General features: G+C 36.4%; 1 protein-coding gene across 1 annotated transcript in view; it reads left to right on the forward strand.

The window, feature by feature from the left end:
• The first annotated feature begins 2,473 nt into the window (after positions 1–2,473).
• RNF43 (ring finger protein 43) overlaps positions 2,474–27,468 on the forward strand; it is a 65,734-nt gene continuing 40,739 nt past the window's right edge. Inside the window, exons 1-2 of the mRNA XM_017660449.3 lie at positions 2,474–3,063; positions 4,100–4,738. Of these exons, the coding sequence (XP_017515938.1) occupies positions 4,487–4,738 (252 nt within the window). The 5' untranslated portion in view covers positions 2,474–3,063; positions 4,100–4,486. The remainder of the gene's footprint in view (positions 3,064–4,099; positions 4,739–27,468) is intronic.

A 27,468-nucleotide genomic window follows, 5' to 3' on the forward strand; every position in this document is an offset into this window, starting at 1 on the left:
TTTTTTTTAAAGTATCCTGAAATTTTTCTGTTGCATTTTGAATAGAGATTGAATCTTTAAAATGCCATTAAGGATAAAGACAATTCTTGGACATGTTTATAGAAACCCTGTTTTTTAGAAAAGAGTACATGGTCTTCAGTAACTTTAATCAATCCAGATATGAAAGTAGATCCTGAAGGATGATCTGTCTCATGTGTAAGATTAGATAGTAGATGTCAGTGAGATGGGCATTCCATCGTAGTAATGGCATCTTTATGACTTCTCTGTGGAACTTATATATCAACCACTGAGGTTAACTCCAAAACCTTGAAGATGGGGAATAATTCCTCTTGATTGTCAATTCTGGTGACCTAAATAAATATAGTGTATCAGTGAACTAAACTGCATATAGATCCTTGGTTTGATCCTGAGTATCTCAAGGTACCCAGGTTCATGATATATATTATAATTCCAGATCTTGTAGTTCAAGAGAGGGCAAATACATCTGTATTTTCTTCCTTCCTTCAATGAAGTGTGTGTATTAACTCTTTGGTTTAGGTCTCTTAATTCTTTTGCAAGTTTCAGGCAGGAATAGGGAAAGCAAAGTCCATTAATAGGTTACCTTTTGCTTGGTTTAAAGATAGTTTTGCATATATCTATTACATATAATAATGTAATTTGCATTTTTCATGCTTTACTATTGTATGACATACATAAAATAAAAATATAAAACCATAGCAAATTTTTTAAAATTCCCCCCCAAAAGTATAAAAACAAAGCAAAACTGAAGGAACAAAATAGCAGCAGACTCACAGACTCTGAGAAGGGGCTAGTGGTTACCAAAGTGGGGGCTGGGGAGGGGGGAGAAGGGGATTAAAGGGCACTATAATTCACAATCACAATATAGGTATGTCATGGGGAAGCCAATATAGCATGGAGAAGACAAGCAATGACTCTCTAGCATCTTACTATGCTGACAGTGACTGCAGTGGGGGGTTGAGGACTTGATAATATGGGTGACTGTTGAAACCACATTGTTGTTCACATGAAACCTTCATAAGCTTTTGTATCAATGATACTTCAATTTTAAAAAGCCTTAAAAATAAACATTAAAAAGTATTCCCTCCAAAAGAATTAGGTCTATTCATATTCTTTAGGAAAGGAGTTATAGAAGAATCTATACTTGCATTATGCTCTTAAGGTCCAACAAATAAATTAGTGCTCATTTAAGAATTTACTTTAGAATTTATCTCTCTGTTCTAGGTTAATTATTAGGCCCCAAATGCCAAAACTATCCCCATAAACCCTCTTTAGGGAAAAAATGCTCAAGATGAATAGGCCACTCATACCTTTTGCTTTCAGAGGCATTATATCATTTAATCTTTACAACAAACTTACAATGCAATTACTATCCACATTTTATGCTTTATCAATTTGTACAATTCATTTGTACAATTCATTTATCAAAATATATTAATCTTATGTGCTTCCTACATAACTTACATAACCATAACACATAAATCTTAATCATTTTTAAGTATACAGTTCTGTAGTGGTAACCACATTCATAATGTACATTTGTACAATTTGGAAAGATTGTTAACAGGTCAAAAAATGTATGTCTGCAGTCAAATATAATCTGCTAGATTTGAAAATTCAAATTTTATAAACATGTATCAGAAATTTTTGTAATACTTCCAACAGTTATAGTTCATGAATGTGGTAATTAGCCAAAAATTTATTTTTGCCTACACTCTACTTATTAAGCATATATATTTTACCTGTTTGTTTGTATTTGTGACATAGACTTAACTTGCAATCTTACACTGAGGGCTTAGGTATGATCCATAGTAGTATTTCAGCTCCCAAAGATGTGAGAAGAGAATAACAGATTCCTGATCTTTGACAACCTGATCTAAAAGCTCCATATAGGCAGTTTAGAAAAAGAGCTACTGAATTTAAATTAGTAAGAGCTGAAGAAAATTATGCATAAAGTGGACAGAGTTTGTGTCAGGGTAATACATAATACCGTCACATAAGACAGTCAAAAATTGGCACTACAGCACAGAAACTTTATTCTAGCTTTGTGCCAGTTAAGAGACACTAAAACCCAGAAAGAGCAGAGGAATCCCTTTGATTATATTTGCAAAACCTTGTAGCCATTCTTTTATCTTCTGGATTACCTTTCTCTTTTTATTTCCTCTTATCACCATCTCCATTCTCTTGGATGCAGAATCTGCTTAGTACCTGTTTGTCCCTAATTTACAGGTGGTATCTTGCTTACCCCAATAAAGGTATTGAGGATTGAATTGGATGCAGTTTGGCTGTGACTCAATAGAGGGAGCAGAGGAGCTGTGAAAGAAGCGAGCCGAAGAAGGCGTCTTTTCGAGTGTGCGCGCACCCAAGCCGTGCCCCAGCCAGCCAGGGGGAGGAGGGGCGGGACGGGGGGTGGTTGCCTGTAGCTGCTCCACCCTCACTTTGTGTCAGCAGGTAGAGAGCGTGATTTCAGTCCCAGGGAGGGAGAGGTAGAACACCAATTACAAACCACAGGCTTCCTACTCTCGGGAGTTTATCCAGAATTGTCTTTCTGGAAGGGAAGCCCTCGAATCCTTCCGAACTTCCTAAGTCTGTCCATGGTTCAGAGATACTGCTTTCTACCTCTGGGATTTTCTGTGTTCCTAGTAGTGACTTGTTGCTGATGTGTTTGCTACTTTGCTTCTTTTCTCTCTCAGGATTTGATCATTTGATACGCTGTTCGGGGAGAAAAAGAACTTTTACTAGACAGGAGATTTCAGAAATAATTTTGGATCCTCCAAAAGTGTTTTTAGAGTTCTTAGGGACAGTAGCTTTAACCCTGGAGTAAAATCTGCCTTTGACCTGCGTGGATTATTTTTTCAGGCCGCGGAATTTCTCGGCACCTACCTGCAGTGTGGGGAGCTTGGTTTGGTTGCAGAGTAAGAAGGTGGAAGGAAGAATGAGCTGTACTTGGTTAAGCAGTTGAAACCTTTTTTGAGCAGGATCTATAAAAGCATAAGTGAATTTGTTTCAACCCCGTGGATTCCAGTGGCCCCGACAGCGCAACAGGTTTGCAGATTTCTTTTGAAATTCTTATTTTTCTCCCTCTGCCTCAGCAAAAGAAAAGAATCTATATAACAGGTTCATGTTCAGTTGCTTGGCTTTTCAACACTTATTATGAAGACTTTATAAAATTTTTTTTAACTTGATCTCTGAACACAGCAGGCTTTGTGGTTGACGTGCATGTATATTTAATGGTGCACATTTTAAATTCTTAGAGTGAGATTTTGTTTGTACAAAGACCCAAATTCTCAAGTGTGCCTAGAAATAGCACAGATCTGCTCTATTCAGGCTTATTTTTATTTTTTCAGGGTATTCTCCTTAGAGCCTGTAGACTAATCACCTCCCTACTACCCCAATCTTTTATTCCCCACCTCCCCAAGGAATTTGAAAACGTGTTACGAATGGCCCTTTGTTTTATTTATGAACCTAGAAAATTACAGATTATAAGATCTGGATAATAAAGTAGTTTCCAAAAGCATCTCATGGGAAATCAAAGTGCTTAGCATTCTCAAGCAAGAGAATAAAAGCTGGAATCCCTAAAAGAGAAAGGAATATAGAGATGGAAATATGAATTTTAACTGGGAAAAATAATTTGAAAGCTTACTTTTGAATATTCTAATTATGAATGTTGAAAAGGTAATGCTCAGGATTATGCTGTAATGTGTGAAGACATGTACATTAGCATCTAATGTATAGGCAAATTTAGGTAAAACATTAAAAAATATGGTATTTAGATAGTTAATGAAAAGTGCTATAAATTCAGTGGGCCTAGAACTTTGGCTACAATGAAATACAGTTAAATGTGGAAACTTTGATGAATACATGTGTAGCATTGTGGACACCTCTTAAAGTGTGACCTGAAATATTGTTCCCTCTCCTTCCCCCTTTAAAAAAAATTATCCTGTGATCATTAGTCTTTTGCCATCGATGAATTTTGTGGCTTAAAAAGGACGATCTCTTCATTTAATGAGCTGGAGTTTTTCTCTCGCAGCTTATGCATGGCCTTAATTTGCCTTGTTTTGTTCATTAACATTGGGTTTAGTGGCTCAGCGACTTGATGCATATGGAAGACCAGCACCAAGGGATCTGATACAATAAAAATTCAGGATGTGACATTCAACCTCAAGCAAAGTTGCAAATTCCAAAGAGAAGTGGTGATATTTTTACTAATCATAGTGAAGATGGGAGAAAATGACATACCTGCAGCAGAAGTGGGCTGAAAACACCCTCTTTCTTCCCTGCCAGATCAGGAATGCCACCTGTTCTTGGGAATGTATTTTAGAGAAAGGAAGGGCCAGAATGGCATGGCTTTCTGAAACTGAAGCATAAATTGCCTTTTCCTTCATTGGTCTGGATCTGAAAACCTGCCTCCGGTATTCGCTCGTGGTAGCAGTATGTACGGCCGGAGCGCACTGCTGCAGCTGGTAGCATGAGTGGTGGCCATCAGCTGCAGCTGGCTGCCCTCTGGCCCTGGCTGCTGATGGCCACCCTGCAGGCAGGTGTTGGACCCACAGGACTGGTACTGGCAGCAGCAGTGGAGTCTGAAAGATCAGCAGAGCAAAAAGCTATTATCAGAGTGATTCCCCTGAAAAAGGACCCCACAGGAAAACTGAATCTCACTTTGGAAGGTGTGTTTGCTGGCGTTGCTGAGATAACTCCAGCAGAAGGAAAATTAATGCAGGTAAGGATAACTTTATTATATTTCACTTTCCATCTGTTTGAAATATACCTTTATTATTTTTTCTCTCAGTGCAAGAGCTTCTGTTGCTTAGCTTTCTATTTGTTCCACTTTTTAAGAATATTGCTTTATTGGCATTCTAAAGCAAATTCTTATTTTATATTTGAGAAAAGATATATAAATCCTGTATTTTAGAATAGCACATGCTTATTTTTAACTCTGGTATTACATTGCCTCTTTAGATACACATAAGATGTCCTTACTTTACAAGTGATATATTCTGGACCCTATTTTTGACAGATGAATTATATCGGCTCGTATTTAACTGAACTGAGGATTGTACTTTATATCCTGTTTGAATCTGAAGTGAGCATTAAGGAGGTTGGGTTTTTTTTATATTGAGTTAAAATTGATATATAACATTATATTAGTTGCAGGTGTATAACATAATAATTCAATATTCAGATGCACTACAAATTGATCACTATTTAAGTCTAGTTATCATCCGTCCTCTTACAGTTGTAAGGAGGTTGATTTTAATGGTCAACAGCACCCTGAAATCTAGAATGCCCTTGGAACACATTTGATCACTGTGTCATTTTTTGAATTCAGTAAAGCTTGAATGCTGCGGCTGGCTTTATACCACGTGTGGCACCTATTTCTAAGCCCAAAATGGAGAGGACTGTATTACAAAATGGAAACAAGCTATAAACTTGCCTCCTGATCAGTTTGGTCTTGACTACACATAATTTTATTATTTTCAATTTAACATCTGTTTTTTATTGACTCACAGAGTTTATCAGACACAGTTTCTTAGGCGTTCAGGCTGTGAATTTTGCCTATAACTCATTCATAGCCTACTCTTTATGTGTTGAATTTATTAATTAACTGGGGTCATAGCATTTCAAAGATGAATTGCTCATTCCCCCTGGTGAAGATAGGGCCCAAAGGGGTGGACCTTTTTAATGTGTCATTCTAGTGTCTTATTCTATAAAATTATATTGCTTATAGATTAAAATTCATTTTGTAAAAGGACACTTTTTGCTATAGCTCCTTGCTGTAACAAAATGTTATTAAATGTGATTTATCTCAGTTTCTGAGCTCAGATTTTAATTTTGTGATATGAGCAGAACCAAAAGTATTGTATGAATTTAAAAATTTGTGTCTACTTAGAGAGAGAAGGTGAGAAAATTTAACGAATTATAGAACTCTTTTCCAAACACAGATTCACAGATTTCACATATATGATTTATTGGTTGTTCATGATCACTTCTTAGGCAATATTTTGAAGCTTGAATAAGTGAGGTAGAAGTGGGTGAAATGGAAGGTTCTGCTATGTAAAAATAAGCAGGTAGAAAGAGTGGATCTGGAAAAAAAGGCATAAGAATTTTTAGATAAGAGTCTATTCATTTAATTTGAATGCTAGTATAGAGTTAGGAATATTTAAAAATTAAAATAATAAATTATTGTGAATACAATTGGAAAGGAAACTTCCTTCCTGACCTTGCCTAGCTAGTACCCGAAGCATAAGGAATGTGTTCTATTTACATTTTTTTATCCTAAATAATTTTACTCTAAAACCATATTTTGATATCTCTGAAGTCTTTAGGAGTCACACTAAGCTTTGTGCCTTATTGATGTCCTGTGGCAGCATGTTCAGTGGGCTAATTATATGCTCATAGTGTCCCCTCTTAATTTTTTTCATCTTCTGTAATCACAAAGCTCTACTTTAAGTTTCTGTGTATTCACAGAGGGAAAGGGATATGAGAGGCACTAGCTGCCATTCTCTTTGCCACTTTTCATTTTATCAATCTTTATATCTTTTCTTATTCTCCCCTTTTTCTCTTGTAAATCTTGCTGATTTTTTTAAATTTTGAGCCTATTGCTATACTTTAAATATTGATTCTTTACCTTGCGAATGGGATCTGTGAGGGAATTTCACTGTATCTATTACTTAGCAGAGCCTTTCAGGATTTGCAGTGGGTAGTTCTGCCTCATTAGCAATTTTCAGTCTTCACCTCTTTTGTCCACATAAGCTCTTTCTAGGTCATTAATTTGTATACTAGCCTATAGTATTCATCTCTGGAGACTCTTAGTACTGGTCCTGGTTTATTGTCTGTTAATCAATTTTTAATCCCCAATAGTAACTAAATTTTCTTGATAACCAGGACTTATGAGAGACTTTTTTTAAAAAGAAAACAAGAGCAGCCTTTTGAATGATAGGCATCAATTCTTCTTTATCCACTATTTGATTAACTCTTCCTTGCTAGGGACACATGGTTTTACTTGTAGAATGTATGCTGTTTGTTCTTTCTCAGGTTACGCTGCAACTCAGGTTTACTCAACTGTGGTTAACCAAGCCTTCCATTTAACTGAAGTTCTGTCTGTATCTCCCAGAGTTGTGCTTTAGCTTTCTTGCTGGAGAGCTGTACCCTGGTGTCACAAATCTAAAGGCGGTCTTCTCTGTTGGCTTTGAGGAATTTTAGATAATTCCATGTATCCTTCTACCTATGTATTATTCTAGCTGCTTGTTAAGTTTGTCTCCAAAAATGTAGTCAGGTCTTTGTAAAATTGGGGATGTTTTGCATTGGGAAATGTACAGGTATGAGAACAGATATTTTAAAAAATAATAATAACCTTGTGGTTTCTGGAATTCCCAGAGTTTCAGATAATCTGATATTTCTTTACATTTTGCTCAGTTAATTCAGGGTATGTACAATTCATAAAGAACAAATTAACTGGTTTTTTCATTTGTATTACAAGTCTGATTTTCTTTAGACAAAGAGAGACATCCTTTGGCCCAGTTTGTTCAATAATAAACTAGATCATAAAATTGTCTCTAAAATAATTTTTCTTGTCTCAACTTCATCTGCTTGCTGTATATCCTGGCAAGGTCTTGGTGAATTTTTTGTCCTGATTCTTACTACTCACTCTTTGTGCTTAGGTTTCTCTTTACCAACAGTACTGTCCATTTCACAAGATACGTTTAAAATTTTAGGTATGAATGTTCTTTTTAAAGAACTAGAAGAAAGTCACAATAGAAGAGGAAATGTTGCCTATGCTCAATGCCCTTCATTTCTCAAGTCCTCTCTTTCCTATTTCAAGCTCCCATCTTAGTTCTGACCAAATTATATTGCTTTCTTTTTTATTTGCCAAGAGTGGAGCTACTTCTTTGCAGTACCATATCATTTCAGATGCAGGATCTGAAACCATGCGGATGGGTTTGCCATTTAAAATTGAAGATTTAAAGTGTCTACTTCTTAGGTTTCCCCTACATTTGCCAAAGTTCTTGTCTCTTCCTCTCCTGTGATTTCTTTCTACTTTTTAAAAATCTTTGTTTTCCATTTTATTTTCATATTTAGGATAGCCTTCCACTGTCCTCTAATCAATATTTTCCCCAACTAGCCATCAAAAATCCATGTTAAAAAGAATTATAACTATGTATAGTGATGGATGACAATTAAACTGTGGTAATCATTTTGCAATATATACATATATCCAATCATGTTTTACACCTAAAATTAATACAGTGTTATATGTCAATAAAAAAGAAAGGGAAAATGGGAAACCAAAAAAATTTCAAGAATCTATGCCAAGGAAGCTTTCCAGATCTCCTAATTACTTGGCTATGATTGAGAAAGAAGAATAAATGATAGTGATTATAACTTCTTTCTGTTGTTGTTTTTCATTTAAATATTCTTTTTCTCCTGGTGTATACCAGTGTAGATGGAAAATGTGCTGAAATTTATGCATTGTCTAATTATCCAGCTTTCTGGTTTGTTTACCTCTTAACAATGTTTAGTTCTATTATTTCTAATAGTATTGTTGTTACCACTTCTAAAAATGATTACAGGTTTTATTTTCCTTCTCAATTCTTATTCCTTACTTATAAACATTATAAATATTTATAAATGTTACTTTGAGGGACAAGAAAATTAAATTTCCCTCTTAAAGCAGAAGAACAGAAGAATCTTAATGGAGTACAAGAGAGGTCGCCAATTCTTTAACTACCATACTCTTCCTGCTCAGCTGGTTGTCCTGGATTTTCTTAGACTCCAGGATAAAGTTATGATCAAGATTAGAATGTACTGCCCTGAGGCTTCAGACCTACAGTGGAGCTGTGCTAGTTCAGCATTTGGCCAGTTGCAGTGAACACCCCTGACAAATTCCCCCTTGCACGCTGTCTCTGCTTGCCCCTTAATTTACCTATTAGTCAGCACATAGTTATCCCATCTTTGCATTTTTATTTTATTTGTAGTCAGGGCCTGAAATGAACTTTTGGGGGAGGGAGAGAAAACTTCATAATTAAAATTTTGGCCAGAACCAGAGACAATGCTGTGTAGCAAACTGTAGTTGGCAAAGTGACTGAACTGAACTTAACTTTAGCTCTGCCACTGAGTAGTTGGAATGATATGGGACAAAATCGTTTTCACCTTTCTAGGCTTTAAATTCCCTGTCTGTAAAATTGAGGGGCTGAAATATAATAGTGCATAGAATACCTGTGGTATGCACTTACATGTATTAGCCCTTTGAATCCTCATAACTTCATGTGAGAAGTACAGTACCTTCATTTTTCACATTTTACAGATATGGAAACTGAGGCTTAAAGTGTTCATATTTGCCAAGGTCATGCAGTTAGTAAGTAGCATAGCTGGAACTTGAACCCTAGAGTTCATGTGTTTCTAGCTCTAAAATTCTGTACATGTAAGAATGCCACAGATGAACAGAGCACCAATGTAGGCTTTGTATAAATGATTAATTTATTTTCAGAATAGACCAAGGCATGAAAATGATGAGTAGTATTCTCTGAGACTGATCCAGAATACATTATATCCTGCTAACTTCAAATTATCTGTATTACCTCTATTTCTCTCATTTGTGTTTCATTGACAAAGATATTTGTAAATCAGAATGTCTTTTTACTCAATATCTCCCTTTTAATGTAACAACCATTATTACCTTTCTCTTCATTTTATAATAATAGCCTGTGGTTTAGTTATTTAATACAGGAACCTGACATAAGAAACTGAAATGGCATGTGTTTAGCTGTCATTGCTCAAGTTAGTGTTCCTTGGAAGCAAATATTTTGAAGATTTTGCAATTTTGCTTTGAGGCCAGCCTTTGAAAGAAGTGTACATGTTCAAAGTACAGTCAGCTCTCAGTTATTTATGTTAATGATGGTACAGAAAATCCAATTGATTTATAATTGACTTCGGAACATAGTCAGAAGTACACCATTAGACAAATTCCTCTGTGTGCACAATTTTAGGGGCTTACCTCCTGTAATCCCAGCTCAGAGCCACCTTGACTTGGTTGGCTTTGTTGTTAGAAGCCTTGGACTCAAAGGAGAGAAGGAAGCTGCAGAATATTTTTAATGATAATTTTTCAAGTTAAGAAGATAACTCTTTTATAAGCATCCATCAAGCAGATTTGTATATGTAGTAGTTCCACACTATGTGTGGACTTCCAGCAAAAATTTTGGTAAGTTCAAATTCCTAAATCTCTGGTTAACAGATAACAAATGAGCTGTGCCCCTGGCTATTGCCCCCTAACAGGCTAGTATTCATTTAGCTGATTCTGAGAGTAGGCATTTCCTTGGTTTTTATAATAAAGTTGTGTGTGTGTTGTGTGTGTGTGTTAATTTTCTTTATCTAAAAATTAGCCATAGTTTACTTTTTCTATAATATTAAGGATATTCCTGGGGCTAATGGTTTTCCCTGTCTTTTAATAGAAAGCCTTTACATTTAAGTCACTGAAAAGTGTTTATTGCAATGTTCTTATGTTCTTTTATTTCTCTTAACTCGCTTTAAATTGCGAAGTACAGTAGAGGAAAAAGATATTATATAATGAGCAATATACTATTGTAACTGTCCAGAATTGGTAGCAAGGTATCATTATAGAAGAGACTGATAATGATGTTCCATTGAATTTATATAGTTATTTTTTCCAGGAAGCTTAAAATGGTTCACAAATATCTACAAGTCAATTTGATATTTACTCCATTTTACAGAAAAGGAAACATAATGGGGGAGAGCAAGCAAGTAAATAATCCAAGAACAAAGTTGCACAGAGATGGATCCAATCTACTTTGCAGGAGATAGATGAGTAATACAATTTTTAAGGTGTCTGAAAATGTGGATTTCTCAAGGATCAGTCCTATTGAGGGGGAATCCTAAAAAGCTGAAATGCTGTCAATGGCTGAGATATCTTTCATTTGGATCATGTTGCTCAATGTGATAATTCAATTAAAAAACTATTGGTGAAGCAGTTTGCCAACTTTATTCTCAAAAAGTTCTATGAGCTAATGCTCTAACCCTGCACTTGCTGTTCTTTTGAGAATTGTTATTAGGGTAAAAGCCAAATCTTTACAATGACCTGTAAGGCCCTTCACGATCTGGTCTAGCTCTTTTTAACCTCCTTCTCCTCTCATCTACTCTAGTAACTCTGACCTCCTTTTTGTCCTTCAGTTAAACCAGGCATATTCCTACCTGCACACATTCCTACATATACCCCAGGTATTTTCTTCTCTTAATATCTCAAATGTCACCCCCAAGTGTCAATCAAATATACTCTCTCCATGAGGCCTCCCCTAGATCCTCCTATTCTTAAAGACTATTCCTATTCCCGGGCTCATATTCTCCTTCCCTGTTTTGTTTTTTCTTTTCTTTATAAACTTACTGCCATGTGACATATTGTAATGTTTTGCTTTTGTAGGTGTCTGTGTCCCCTCAGTAGAATGTGAGCTCTGTGAAAGCAGAGACTGTTGTTTCATTAGTTCAGAGCTGTATTCTTGGGAATAGTGCCTTAATATATTTAGTGCCTTAGATAAAGTAGGTACTTAATAAATATTTACTGAATGAAAACAAAGAATTTTATGGTAGTGCTGAGTAACTCTGGCAGCTGGGAGATAACTCTAGGATGAAACTGATTTATTTATCTCATATTTTTAAGTATATCATGAAGTCAATTATTATGAGTGCTTTAGGTTTGACATAACATGCTCTAATCCTTTGCTCCTCTGACTACTGAGAGCATAGTGTCTCCTTGATTGTTATTTCCAAATTGTAAACATGGCTATAATCAATATGTTTGAGATGCTACTTTAATAGACTTTTTATATAGCATTTATTTAAACAGATAGCTCAACCCCTGCTTTTTTAGGAAATTCTGGTTTTCTATGAAAGATTTATTGGAGTAGTGGCGATACATCTATGATTATAAGATACTAGCATATATTCAAAGGACCTCACCTTCTTAGTCCTTAAACTTGTGATTCTCAGCTCTGCTTTTAAGATGCCCTACCATAGTGGTTTTTCATTTTTTTAAAAAAATCACAGGCCTCTTTCGGAATGTGATGAAAGTTATTGACCATATGTACTGAGCATACAATCTGCATAAAATATCAGTGAGTTGAGAGGGTCTGAGACACATGTAGGGATCTAAGGACTCCAGATTAATGGTTGCTATCCGAGTATATTCCCAATATTTTCAAGAAATGAAACTAAATTCTCAAAATGAATTTACCTCAGTTTAATTAAATAAAAAAGTATTTGTATACATTACTTAGAGTCAGACACTATTATGATACAATTATAAGAAGGCTGACCTGACCGAAGATGGCCTTAGGTGTAAGAATTGGTGTCTGATAAAGATCTGGTTCTGCGTAGTAAAGGAACAGTGCTCTCCAAGTACTAAGTGAAGCTGTGCATCAATGGGGAAATGCTCACAACTGTTCATCCTGGTGGTTCCACTGAAAGGCCTGTAAGAATAAAGGATATTTTACTTATTTGTTTTGATATAAGTAGAACAATTGTGATTCCCTGTGTCTATTTGCTTACTAAATTCAGAGAACAGAGGCTGTAAAACTAACTTTGGTTACTTTAATCTTGTTGGTTTCTATCCTTTAAGCTCCATTGCTTTCCCTAGGGTAGGATTCCTTTGGCCCTTTAATTTTTGTTTGGTATAATAGAAAACTTTGTACCTTTTTTTTAAAGGCTTATTGTTGCTTTCTTATTTGTTTTAAAATAAAACAGATAAGCTGTTTTACATACTCTTATTTCTCTCTGGGTTTTAAATGTAACTGTTCATGAATACCTTTTGCTTTGTTTTGTTTGATACTTTTTAATATGTTAGAATTTGTGTTTAATTTGCAAATCCAGAAGCACCAAAATAGTCAAAATTACTTAAGTTAGGTTTTTAAAAATTGTAAACACAAAGGCTCACATTTTTTCTGGAGATAGGAAATTAGAGTATTTAGAAATACTAACCCCCAAATCTGAAGTAGTGATAGTTGTTCAAGATGACAACATAACTATCTTCAAAACCACTGGTTTTTAAAAAATTCTAGGATATTTCTGTTATGATGGAAATCAACCGTCATACAACTATAATTTTAAGTAGCACATTCAGTTATCATATTCCTATAAATTTTGTGCCTGCTAATATATCAAAAGGGTACTACTGTGCATATATAAATGTGAGATAATTGAGAAATTGTTGCTATTGTTATTTCTGTAGAATAATTTGGGTGAGACTGAAGGCCTTATGCTTTATGTCTACTAATCTTGCTATTTCCTAAAAAATGTTTATAGATTCTCATTCTTTTTCCCTAAAACCATTTTTTACTTAAAAAATTCTTTTACATTATTCAGATTTCATATTCTTTCAGTTTTATATCTTCTGCTTAGAATCATATTGGTTATCTGACTTTAAAATTCTTATGGCCGATTATTTTTTAACTTGGTGAAGGACTTTATTGGCCCTCTGCCAGGAGTAAGTCCTATTCACTTTTCCATTCTTAAGGTAATATGCAGTTTTGTGGGGAGGGCAGAGCAGCAGGCTGTTAGAAATATAATTATCAAATTTAAAGCTAGAAAGAACACCTAATTCAATCATTTCACTTTACAGATGAAGAGATAGACCCAGAGAGATAAGCGGGTTGCCAGTCAAAGAGCTGCCAATCTACTACTGTATGTTACTGGTTGGCATTTTTAGCAAACATTATTTATTTATTTATTTAAAACTTTTTTGGGGTCATTGCAGAGCAATTAAAAAGCAGGTGTTGGCAGAGATTTTCCCCCGAACATTCCATTAAAAAGATATTGTAGATTGCCCTAGGGTCTCTTTCCTCTTTGATTCCTAGTCAACTAGAAGGCATACTTTAAATGAGTGAACAAACAAAAAATACCTTGCTGCAACTTTGTATTAATTTACATGGTGCATGTGTCTGTCATTTATTCTGCTATAGAATCACTGCACAACAGATAGCCTGTTGTCTAGATCATCTCCTCAAAGCAATAGAGGCTCTTTATAAAGTCTAGGCCAACAACCTTACTGAGACTCAGGGCTGCACTGGATTGTCTTGGTGTCTTATAATGTGGGTTCTCCTATTGTGTACCAAATGCTGTGGCAGGCCCTATAGGAATACAGCAAACAACACCCTTACCTAGTCCAACGAGGAAAACAGCAGAAAGCTGTATGTGATGAATGCCAAATGAGAGGTGCAGTCATAAATGCATTAGAATGCCTTTTCATTTTTTTCAGTAGTCATTCAAATGACTGGTAATTCTGTCTCAAGATCCCCTATGACTGAAGAAAAACAAACATAACATTTAACTTGGGCAACTTCAAGCAGCTTAAAGCTAAAGCACAACTACAACCCAAGCAGTTATACCTTCTCATTTTCACTGTTATCAGTTAAATGTAGGTTATAGTATTACCTGTATAAATATTCCTGCATGTATAGTACTCATCTATAGCATTTTATTTAGAAGTCCTAATAACTAAACACCAGGACTTTCTTTTCAAATTGCAAGCTGACTTTTTTAAATGTGCAAGATGTTCCTATTAAATTGTAGTAAAATTAAAACAAAATTCAGCTTTAAATGGAATTCAGCATATTGGGAGTTCTGTTTGAACTGATAGTGCACTAGTTCAGTTTTAATTCTTCACATACTGCGTAAAGGAAGAAATAAACTTTAAATGGTGAAGGGCATTTGAATATCATCTCAATTCAGCAAAGTTTGTTTCTAATGCAAAGGGTTTTTATTTTTATTATTGACTTTCGTCATTAGTATCTGTTATTCCCATTCTCTAAAGTATGTTGATTTTAGTAGACTATGAGGGATACAGACACTGACTGTAGAAGATTATATATATCTGCTGTGACATTAGGTTATTACCTGCTCTGAAGTTAACAAACTATATGCTCCACATCATATATTTTTATCATCATTAGAGATTATTTGAAATTTAGTTGTCCCTCTATGGATATATGAAAAGTCCATAGGTGCCTTATGACCATTTGAAAAGTAAAAGCAGGTCACTTTCATCTGTTGGGGTAGGGTTGGTGGTATAACTAAATAATCTTTAAGCTCTTTTACAGCCCTAAACATTTAGGATTTAGGCTTATTCTGGAAATAGACTTATTACACTAAAGGGACATTTAATTTGCTTATTTACTTCTTTTCCCTGAGATGAAATTTATTTAAAAAATATGACCAAATTACTTAAAGTCACACGACAAACTGATAGCAACACTAAGCATCAGACTCAGTTGTGCTCCTAGTCCTCTGGTCCTGTGCTGTCCTTACATTCAGTTAACACAAATGAAAAGGAGTTTTTCCTCTGATATTTTAAAATATCAGTAGTGGATTGAGGACCCATATTCTAAATCCTTCATCAAGTTTGTCCCAGTGGCCAACCCACACTGACTTTAATCATGAACCTACATCTAGATACATCTGCACCTTTGGAAGAGCTTGAAAAGCCAGAGATAACCTAGAGCCAGTGTGGGTCTTAGAGGTAAAAGGAGAATGATGCATCTGATCTGAAAATACTTTGCGAAGTTGAATTATTAGAGATAAGATGAGTAACACTAGAAATAAGATTTCAGAACAGCTGGTAGGTGTTCATGTGTGGAGCTGGGGGATAGAACTCTGGCATGTAAGCATCTGGAGGCATCTGGGAGAAGTGGAAATGGAGCTATCTGATTAGTTACTATGCCTTGTTATTAAAGTATGACTTTCTGCATTGTATATCCCAGAGTTGGAAAACTTCCGCTGGCAAAAAAAGACAAGGGCTGCCGTGCTGTTGCCGAGGGCCATATCATAGACACAAAAGCGCCTTCCGAGAGGCCTGCAGCAGAGGCAACTAGTACAGGCAGGCCCGCTCCTCTCAAAAACTGAGAATCTGATTCTTCCCCCAGGGGGTTTCCAACTAGTTTGCACTTCAGAAAAATCTTTTCTTTCTCCTGCTGTTCACGCCCTGCAAAGAATTTTCTTCCAACCAAAGAAATTGTTTTCTAATCAAAAGATCCTTGTCCTTAGTTGTTGGACATCAAAGAAAGTTTGGAGGAGACTGGGGGATTACGTGAGTGCTTAGAATTTATTTTGAATGCAAAATTGTAACATTAGCAGTTCCCCCAAAGAATATATTAATCTCAGAGCTGGGAGAGAGCTTGATCTAACTCTCTGTTCTTCCTTGGTGGGGTGTACCCCCAGTAAGATACAAATGAGCTGAGTACCTCTCTCTGGCTTAACTCTTTTATGTTTGGTTCCTCAGTTTCTTACTAAAAAATGAACCCTTATACTCTACCTGTCCTTTTAAAACCTCATACTGAGAAATATCAAAATCTATAGATAAACTTGAAACAACAACAAAAACCTTTTTAACCTTCAGTACTTCAACTGTTGGGAATTTGGGGTTCCTCCCAGGGCAGTTGATGATTTCACCCATGTTGGGACCCACATTCCCTGCATTCCCTACTGTTGCAGAGGTGTGTTGATGATGTCATTTTCTTCCATAATGGAAAACCTCAGCACCCTGAGGGCCTGAACTCAGGTCTTGGCAGGTAGAAGGAGGAGCTTACTTTTGGATTTCAACTGTTTAATTGAGTCAGGCAAAAAGAGGCACAACCATAAGTACTAGCTTCATAGCCTCATCTCCGGGGCCTGAATAGACCATTTATTACTTGGGAGAATTAAGACTATAACTTGAAGAAATTAATTTCTGGGTAAGAGCAACGATTCATTTAATATCTTGGTTCTTACACTGAGGACATTTATAGGGCATTGTTCTCAGAGATTATGGCATCTTCTTAAATATCCTTCACTGAATCCATGAGTTCTCCAAGCTTTTCGGGAAGCCACTTGTAGATTATCTAATTTACCTTCCTAGAACAAAAACATGTATTTGAAAAAATAAAGTGAGGGAGAGGATAGATTTAGGCAGAGTTATGCCCTGGGCAGAGTACAGTCTTGCTCTTTTCACCTTGGTTCTGCGGTTAGGCACAGAAGAGAGTCTTTGCTCTAGAAGACTTCCAGTCTCTTCCAATCCCTTCATCGCAGCCACAATATAATGGTTGGAAACAGAATTCCACCAAAAAGGCTCCGATGGTGGCAGCTATAGTACTCCCACAAGGATTCTTTGAGCTCTCCTCGGAGCCTTATTATGGTGTCCTTGTGGTCAGGAGCCTACATCATCAATTAGAAAGGCTTGCCCTGAAGACAAACCTGGTAAACATGTCAGTTGTCTTATCTTTGCCACCAGAACAATCCTTCCTATTATTTTGCTCTCTTCTGAGCTAACATGCCGTAGTTTTTTAGAATCATCAACTGACCATTCTCACAAAATTTTAAATACACTAGTTTGTGCTAGGACGGTAAGTCAGGATGTGGGGGTAGGCAGCATTTGCCAAATGTTTTTATTCCACTTAGCAGTGCTAATTTGCCTGGGTTACCCCTATGCAGGTATTAGATTACAGTTTGTTTGTTTCACCCTAAGAATATATGGGTAAAATTCACAGAAATGTAAGAATATCCCTTTAATTTATATATAGGGGAATAAGGACTTGAACTATAAAGGACGAGCTCAATCTGCAGCTGACCTTTCATATTTGTAATCTTTTTTCTTGACTTGATGTATATACTTGAACCAAATTAATGTTGTTGTATAAAATGCCCTAGTTTTTCAAGCAATATCAATCTTCAAGGTATTGAACAGGACTTGGCATTTTGTTTCCATGTTTAATTGTTTTGTTTTCTAAAGGGAAGTTTGAGTTGGTGCCTATCTGGCAGGATTCCATACTTCTACCAAACCACCTGTCCTGGAAGAGACAATGGAATCAAAAGTCAAGTTCTTTTGACTGCACCTGCCTTGTAAGCACTGCCAGAAGATTGGATTTTTCTTCTGTAGCCAAACTCTACCCAGAAACTATAGTACTTGGCACCCAAGCAGTGGGGGCATGCACGCCAAAACTTGGATATCCCAGTTTCAGAAGGACTAATGCTCTTTCTTCCACTGACTTACAAGGTAGTTTTTTTATATCATATTCAGTAATTATTTTACTGCATATCAAATGGAGGAGATGTAACTTTCTGATTCACTGGGTTTTCAATATTTCATCTATCCAATGTGATGAATCATTTGGCAGTTTGTTATTTGAAAATTGCCTTGTGCCTTATGCACGTAGTAAGGAGAGGATGATCTACCCAAAAGAAATCAGGAACATACCCGCCAAGTCAGAACACCAGGCAGTGTTTCCAGGAGTGAGAAGCAACCATGTGCACCTTGTTTTCTCCTTTCCCCAGAAACGTGAGTTACGGGCCAACAGTTGAATGCTGGTTAGGCAGTTGTTTTGGAGGCAATCTAATTTCCTTGCTGAGGACTTTTTTTCCTTTTGAATTATCAGTGTTTCTTGCATTCCCTTAGGGTAGAGTTACTTTATTAACTTCTAACTTTATATGTAATTGGAGGCCTTCTGGCCTAACAACATAATTCCTATCACCAATCAGATAATTGAAGATAATATGCCCACCAATAGTACTCTTTGAGCAGTATCCACATATAATGATATAATATGATAATAAGACATAAAGGGCATTCTAAAATGAGTGGCAACATTCTACAGTGAAAAGAGCTCTCAGTAGTCTTGTGTTTTAATCTCAGCACTGATCCTTCTTAGTTTTATGACCTTAAGGAAAATTGCTTAACCCCTTGAGCCTGTGTCCTCATAAGTAAAATGGGGATGATAATAATAGACTGCCTACCTGAAATGAAATAAGGTATGAGAATTATTTTTGAATTATTATTAAATAATTAGGTTTGAGTTCTTTCTTATTCACCTAATTACTGTAAAAAATATTAAGTTAGTAGGTTATTGATTTAGGCTCAGTTAACCTATTTGAATTCAATTTGGCATTATCCTAAAACAGCTAAGCAAAATTATTTGTACTTTTCTGTAGCTAAAAAGACAAAGATTTAGAATCAAAATCAGTAGGCAAAAAGGCTGCTTAAATAGTACCGTAATATAGTAACTGGTAGCCTTCATGGCTCAGAGAATGACTAATAGTGTATAGATTCTGGGTGGGAACTTAAGTACTATTACTGCCTCGCTTGGTGAATCACTTGCTCTCCTCCCTGGACCTTTGTACATGTGGCTGTTATGTTCTACCTTGGTAAGCCCATTAGCTTTCTTTCATGATCAACGAGGTGATCACTGATAGAACACAAAGCAGCTATTTCGATGTTTTTTACTTCTCTGAGTCAGAGATTTCCTAGAACCATGCTACACAAGACTCTTACATTTCCCTTTTTGAAATTTTGGCGTATTCTTTTAATTGCTGCTACCTTGAAACAATTGCTCAGAATACTGAAGCTTTAAGCTTCCTGTGTAGGTTTACAGCTGTTTTCTAAGGGCTAGAAGGGAAGGAGTTCAGGATTATGAAAGGAGCTAATTACAAATGCCTTGCAGACAGTTCATTATACTCATACTGTTCTGGTTCCAACATGTAGTTATTTGAAGCTTGGAAGATAAGGTTCTATAGCCTGCTTGGAAATTATCCCACAAACCCGAGACTCCCAGTTGCCCATCTGAGAAGTATTAGAGAAAAATGAGAATTAGCAGTTTCAGTTATAGCACCTATCAAATATTTGTGGCCTGAAAATCATTTTCAGGTGAAGATCATCCTTTGAACCATCTGAGAGACAATATTTTTACCAATAGACAATAACTTTGATCCATCTGAGAGACAATATTTTTACCAAAGACAATAATTTTACCAATTTGAAGTATTCTCCCAAAATAGGTAAATAATAGGATAAAGGTAATTATAGGCTTTCTCATCTTTCCTATTTACCTGTTCCCTGTTATGATTAAACACACATAGCTTGTAAGTCTTTTAGAAACAAACTCAATTACCATTATTATCCTTTGAACACTTCAGTGCCACATGATGTAGGAGTCAGGAGGCAAGTGTGTACAGTGCAAGATGGAAAAGGACAATGTTTTCCCTCCGATTGGTTTTGGGACAGGTCCTTCCTCTCTGAAGGTACTTCTTGTAGAAATCTATTTTCTTTCCAGGGCCTAATAAAGATTAGTTAGAGATGTCTGCAAGGCATTTGAAGCTCTTTGAAATAAAGGCACAGATAAACACTCAATATCACTGTTATTATCATTAAAGAGGAAAGCCCAGCATGTGATGTTTTGGGTCACTTCCAGCGGCCTTGTTTGAAGTTCAATGGTTTCTTTTTTTGACCTTTACCTCTTGATATCTTTATACATTTATTGACGCTGTTGGACAAAGTCTTCAGATCCTAAGCAATAGGGTGTTAAGAATGAATGACTGTTAGCCTGCATTTCTATGGTCGAAATGTCTGAAAATGTGTTTAAATTGTTCCGATTTCTGTCTTTGGATATCTTGTTGTGCAAGTTTGGCAATCTTAGTGGCAAACTTAATTTAATGTCTGATCATTTGAGTTTTTATTTCCAATACTATTCCTTACATTGTTATTTTCTTATTCTTGTACTTATTTAAGTCTTATAATTCTTATACTTACAGAGTTTTATAGGACATACTTCATTAAATAGAATAAATACCAAACTAAATGGGACTTTCTGCACTGTGTATATGACTTAGAGATAAAAGACAGAAACACATATAAAAGATCTAAAAAAACAAATAATATAAGAATTTCCAGAAATAACACAAGAATTTCCTAGGGACATTCATTATAAATTCAGCTCAATCTCCTGTACTTCTGAATGTAAATTATTTCATCCTAAAATGACTATAATGATATCCTTGTAGTGTTAGAAAATACCAAGGATACCAAATAAAGGCTAAATTGTGTTCAGTGTAATGTATTCAGGCAGGAAAATACACCAAAACATTTTAGAAAGGGTTTCAACAGTGTAGATTGAATTTAAAAGTGCTACTTCTTGGTCCTTGGAAATCTAAATTAATCACAAACTTTTATTTTGTGGTTTCTATATTCAAGGAACTTGTGCTAATCACAATATCCTATTCCCTGGTTAGCAGCTGTATTTGAGAACTGAGTAGAATTATCACTCAATTTTTTTAAAATGCTGCTCGCTGGTGTTTCCTTTTGAGTTTCTGGGGTTGCCCTGTTATTTTGTAAAAAAAAAAAAAAAAAAAAAAAGGGACACATTCTTGGTAACCCTGGTTGATGAATTGTTTGTTTCAGATTTTAAATGGTTATCCTACAATAAAGTTCATTTATATACACATGTATATTTTTTCCTTTCTAGTTTTTCAATTGAGTTTGTTTTTTCAACCTCTACTGCAATTTCTGCATCTCTACACACAGATTTTTTTTCTTTTTTTTTTTAAGTTTTTATTAAAGTATGATTGACATACACTCTTATGAAGGTTTCACATGAAAAAACAATGTGGTTACTACATTTACCCATATGATTAAGTCCCCACCCACACCCCAATGCAGTCACTGTCCATCAGTGCAGCAAGTTGCCAGACATCCACTATGTGCCTTCTCTGTGATACACTGTTCTCCCCGTGATTCCCCACACCATGTCTACACACAGATTTTTAAATTTCTAAACTTAGCTTTCACCATGTAAGTGTGACATGGGGGAAAAAATGAAAATTTTCCATCAGAGCCAAAGGAAACTCACCCTATTCTGTAGGAAATTGAAGATGAGGATGGTGTGTATCATGCCATCCACTAATAGAAAATTATTTGAAATTAACATCATTTTTAGTATTTATGCCAACAACTCTGAAACTACTGTGGTCATTAATGTACATGCTGTATGTGTTTACACATAAAGGATTGAAAATTCATGCTTAGAATGAATAATATATATACTCATAAATGTTATGCTATATATATAGAATAGGTATTCATATTATATATAGAACATATATATGGAATATAGAATATATTCTAAATGCATATTTATTTCAATCCTTTAGGGGAATCCCGCTACTTCCTCTAAGCAAACTGTGGTCCAGTCTCTGAAAACACTTGTCTTTGGAGACCCTGAAGCTAATTTGGCCTTTGAAATGTTGCCTATTGAGAGGATGATCACATGCAAAATGGATGTGACTTTAGGATAGTCTGCCCTCTGGATCCTTTCCTCTGAAGCTCTCTCTTCACTCATAATTTCAGTTAATTTTACGTAGCAGAAAACAAATCTAATCTCTTCAGAAACTGATGTCTTTCTGTTTCATACTTGTCACAGATTCAGCATGCTGGAGCTTAGTTTCCGTCTTCCTGTTAGGTTGTGCCTGCTCTTCTCCCAGTTGTGTGGGCTCTCTCCTTCAGAACTTTAACCTACATAATGGTACCTCTGTTTCTTTTCATTTTCATTTTCATTTTGCGATCATTAAAAATTCTGAGCCCATGCTCAAATCAAATGTCTCTTCTCACTCTGACAATTTGTTTTCACTTTTGTGTTCTCCATCTTATGCTAGTCTCATTTAGGTAGGGATTTCATGAGCAGGCTAATTTCCTTCTGTGCCATGTACTGCACCATGTTCGCTGTATGTGCTCCATAAGTGTGGTAAAGTAACCATCATTTTGTTGAATAAGTTGGTGTATTGTTGCTATTGTTCATTTGGAGACAGTTTTCTAGAAGCTACAGTGACAGCAGCTCATGCCAGGTTACATGTTGACAGCTGTATCTTCCCATCAGAAAAAGATCCTCTTTACTTCCCTACCAAATGAAAGCTTAGATTTTAGAGAAAAAAAAATACAGCAAATGAAAGAGAAGAACTGAAATGACAGCACCTGCAGTTTTCTCTATCCTCAATGGTAAAGCTGCTTCCTAGAGGATTTTACTGTAATGTGTCAATGAAATGTTTATAGTTACCCCTTTGCAAATTTGTTTGGAAAGCAGTCTCTAAGCAGCCATTCCTACATCATCTAGAAAACCTTTAGCTAGAGAAACCACATTTCTTTTCTTTCTTAAGCTGCAGAACCAGTCTAATCTTTTTTTTTTTTCCGAATTTGCTTAACACTTGATCTTTACGGTGAGGGACTAAGTAACATGATCTTCCTTCCAAATGAATGTCGCTCATATTTTTGTGTTTTATAGCTTTCTGATTTCATTACCATGATAGATTTACTTATCAGGGACCTAGGACTGTCTCTAGGAGTTCAAGTGTACACAATAATAAATTTTCCATTATAAAGAATGAATAACTTCATAGCCATTGCTATGATAGTAGATTTAGATACATCTTACATGAATCCAGACCTCTGATCAGGAATAATGTATAAGTTTAAAGCTAGGGAACTTACCATCACATTATATTGCACCGTATTGACAATACCATTTCTATAATCTTGGAATAGGTAGGTCATGCTATGACAGATCACTTGGCTGCCTCAGATCCATTACTTGATATTATTCCCCAAAGGAATTTCAGATCCTGTTTAATATTTGCTAGTTTTGCTAGGTACTCAAGGCAGAGGTTGTAGTAATTAGCTTGTGAAGAAGGAAATGCGTGTTTCTTAGTAACAATATTCCATATATTGTCTATCTGTCCATGCAAACCTATTATATGGAAAAGTGAAAAGGAACTTTGTTTTCCCCTTGATATACAGCACCAGGCCCCACTGTCAAGAACCCTGTGGTAGAGTTTGGCTCTCTAGACAAGGCGGAATATCTGTAAAATAGTTGAATCATTATGCCGCCATAGATTTTCACAACCCTGAAGGTAAGAGGAATGGGGAGGATGAAAATGGACCATTTCCCACTCCCCTGACCCTGCAGGAGTCCTAGAGTTGAAGCTGGTTTTCCAGTGGAGCCAGCGCATCTGGAGCAGTCCTGTTCCTGGGGAACTAACTATCGCATAGCCTTCCTGTTGTTATCCATAAAAGGATTCATCTAGGTGGCCCCTGCCTTTCCCTGTGAATCATCTCAAGTCTTTCTATCCTTTTGTTGGCCTGCTTTAAACTTCTTGAGTATTCCTCTGCTCTACAAAGTAAGGCGTATCAGCTCCAGGCGTATCCTCACCCGCACAGTGAAAGTAGGACTGCTGGACTGTCATGTTTCTGCATATTTCAAAACTGCAGTGATATCACCCTCTAAGTTCTTGCTCACTTCTGTTTCCCTAATAACTTTCTAAATTATTTCTCTCCATGTGTACAATATTCAGTGTGTTACTTTTCTTTGTTCTGATATCAAGTCATTGATAACCATCTAAAAAGAAAGCCTGGAGACATGATCTCTTCCTTCTTTGAGTCTATATTCTAGATAAGTATGGGGCCAAATTCTAAGGGATTATCTGGATTTCTTCATAAAATTCACCATCAACTGATGGGATTTACTTTTGTAATTTTACCTCTCAAGCTTACCACTAACCCATTCTTCCTACAGTTTCAGTGCAAACAAGATTTTGATTTCTATTCTAACAATCAAACTGAACTCTAATCTTTTCCCAGGAGAAAAAAGTATCCCCAGTAGATAGGAGTCTAAAGAATGTTAGAAGTGCTTCTCTGAAACAACCCAGCGATATCCAGTTGGGTCTCTATTCAAGGCATTGTGCAAGTAAGTGCACGGGTTGTAGTCTTTTGTAGAAAATAGAAAACATTAAGGTGAATCTCAACAATCAAATCAGTTTCCTGACCTACACAGTAATCAAAATAATGTCAAGTTCATCTCCACCTCCAGGTAGATAGTCTGAAGAATAGTCTTTTATCGTGAAGGCGTATCCCCCGCTACACAGGGTGGGTCACCAGCTGCTCCATAGGAACAACATTACCCAGCAAGTTAGGACAGGAGAATAAAACAACCATATCCAATTGAAGCTGTAAAGGAAATTCAAGGAAGCATAATGTAAGAATGATGATTATATTCATATATGGATAGAAAGCGTGACTTGTATCCACTGTCCTCAAAATGCTTTTCTTTTGAGAGCATTTTGTGATAAATTATAAAGTCTATTCCCTCAACATCAGGACATCTATGGAAATAAAAAAGCCAAAACCCTCCTTAGATTTTGAAGACAGGTATTCCCCTCTTTGAGTTGTAGTGGTGATAATAGTTCTGGAATGATTATGCAATAATCTTATATTTACGGGCTGCCATTTGTTCCACTTTCAAATGTATTCAGAGGCCAACAGTACTTACTAAGGAAATAAAAACTTCTACAACCTTCCTTTGGAGTCCATAAGTTAGTATATAATTAATAATTAGACTCAGTGTTCCCTGGCTTGAGTACTCTTTAATATTTGCTGTTCCCAGAAAGCTTTTCTGGTATTATGGGTATTAAGTCTATTTTTCTGTCATAAGTTAACCAGTTTTCCATTTTATATCATGGTTAATACACATATGTATGTGTGTGAACAACACTTGATAATGCTCAAACAGATGTCATTCAGTCTCTTGGGCCTCACCCCAAGAAAGAGGTGTCTTCTTAGCTTCCCCAGACTTTCTTTATCATTTTTCAAGCACTATACTATCCCAGTCTTGAGGTGATGTTCTTTTTCAACTTGTGCATTGCCCTAAGAAAGAACAATATACTTCCCTCTCTCCTGTGTTTGCTGCCTCAGAAAAATCACCCAGCCTTACAGATCTGTCTGAGGGGCTTCTCTGTCATGTGTTGGTGCCGATTTCTGCTTCATTTCAAGGGCCTTGTTTCCTTACCCTCTTCACCCTCTGGCTGCCAGCCGTGAAGACTCTTACCTACACCTCTTCAACTGCTTATAAAGGAATCTGGTTCTCCTGGCCCCAGTGCTTACCTTGACCCTTTCCCCAGTCCTGAGGAGTCCTGGAAACTCGGCCCCCTCAGCACCTGATTCCTGCCTGATACTCTGTCTTCCTCTGGCTTCAGAAGAGAGAGAACACGTTCTGAACACTCCTCCTTTTGTGTCGGCATCTCTGTGAGGTGCTTTGGAAGGACTCCAGCCAGGCATGGAAGGGCTCTTTGATACTATCTGACGGGTGGGTAAGAATTTTCTGATTACATTGCTTGTAATCGTTAACTCAGTCTGTAAACAGTTCAAACGGCAGTGAGGGCCGTCAGTTATTACATGAGAAGAAGCCTTTCATCTCTCTCGCTTACAATTCAGGCGTCCAGCACTGGCCCCCACTCTGGCCCTTGGAGCCATGGTGCTCTGTGCACAGCTGCTAAGGCCCAAGACATGCAGGGACGAACAGTGGAACCTGCTCTGGATGACTGTCAAACTTTAGCATTGGAGCAATAACTAAATCATTATTTCCTCTTGTTCTGTACCTGGCTGATGCTGGAAGGAAAAGAAAAAAAGAAAAAAACGAAAAAACAAAACCTTGACCAGGAATAAATAGTGGGGAAGAAATTATCATCTGGGATCAGATATTTCATTTTTCAGCTCAATTTTCCTACCCACATACATATTCTGAAAGATGTACAACCTCATGCACCTTTTTATTATGCCCCTTTACTCCAAATTAATTCTAAGTTTGGTCCACAGTGTACCCCACGTCTCCACTTAGCTTTACAGTTACTCAGTATCACTAGACCTTAAGTGCAAGGCTCAAGCCAGGCCCTAGAGAGGGCCCAAAGGAGCAGAAGGTAACAAGCGTTCCTGCCCTCAAGGTGCTTGCTAATTAAGACCTTAACATAATACTAGATATACAGTAGATGTAACTACCACCATGTGCATTTATAGTAAGTGCCGAATTAGGTATACAACGAGTTTTTGCAGGAGTTCTCAATAAGAGGAAAGAATAGCAATGTGGACAAGAATGATCAGGAGACTCCCTATCAACTCTGTGAAATAAATTTTTTCAATACTCTCTTATTTCATTTTTTCCTTTCCTGTTTCTCATCCATTTCCTTTTTCCTCTTTCATTAAATTGCTAATTTTGCTAGGCACATAGTGAGTAATTGGAATTGTCAAGCCTCTTTTAGAATTTTTCTGATGAGTAGAAATTTGTAGAAGTGGAGTTTTGAGACCTGCCTTCCCATGGAATATTCTGGTACCAAAAGATGGCATAGGAAAACCAAGCACAAGTTATTCACAGGATCTTAATTTGCAGAAGACTCTTTATTGATGAATACTTTAAAAGATGCTCAGGTTAGTTTTAAGGCAAACTGAAGCAGTTTGTTCCACATAACCGCAGAAGCAAATTTAGATTAGGCCATAGGTTTTAGATAAGTAAATGAAATAAACCTTATAGTCACTATATTCAAGGTGAGCATCAAAGCCCCAGGTTTTGCCCTTTATACCAGAATCTCAAGTGTTTTCCTCTATGAAACAATATCTTAACACTTGCCTCACTCACTTCAACTGAAGGAAAATGATAGAGCCATAAGGCATTCTTCCAGAAAAAGAAAGGTGGGGAGGACTGCCTTATATAATTGACTTGACTGGTGCCCTTCTAATTTATTAGTCAGCTCTGATCTCATGCCTCTTATTTTCTTTGTTTCATTTTTCATTTTGCTTAGCTTTCTGCTTCACCTTGTCATTCCCTTTGCATATTT

Source organism: Manis javanica, chromosome 4 (genome assembly GCF_040802235.1).
Source record: "Manis javanica isolate MJ-LG chromosome 4, MJ_LKY, whole genome shotgun sequence".
NCBI classification, from domain to species: domain Eukaryota; kingdom Metazoa; phylum Chordata; class Mammalia; order Pholidota; family Manidae; genus Manis; species Manis javanica.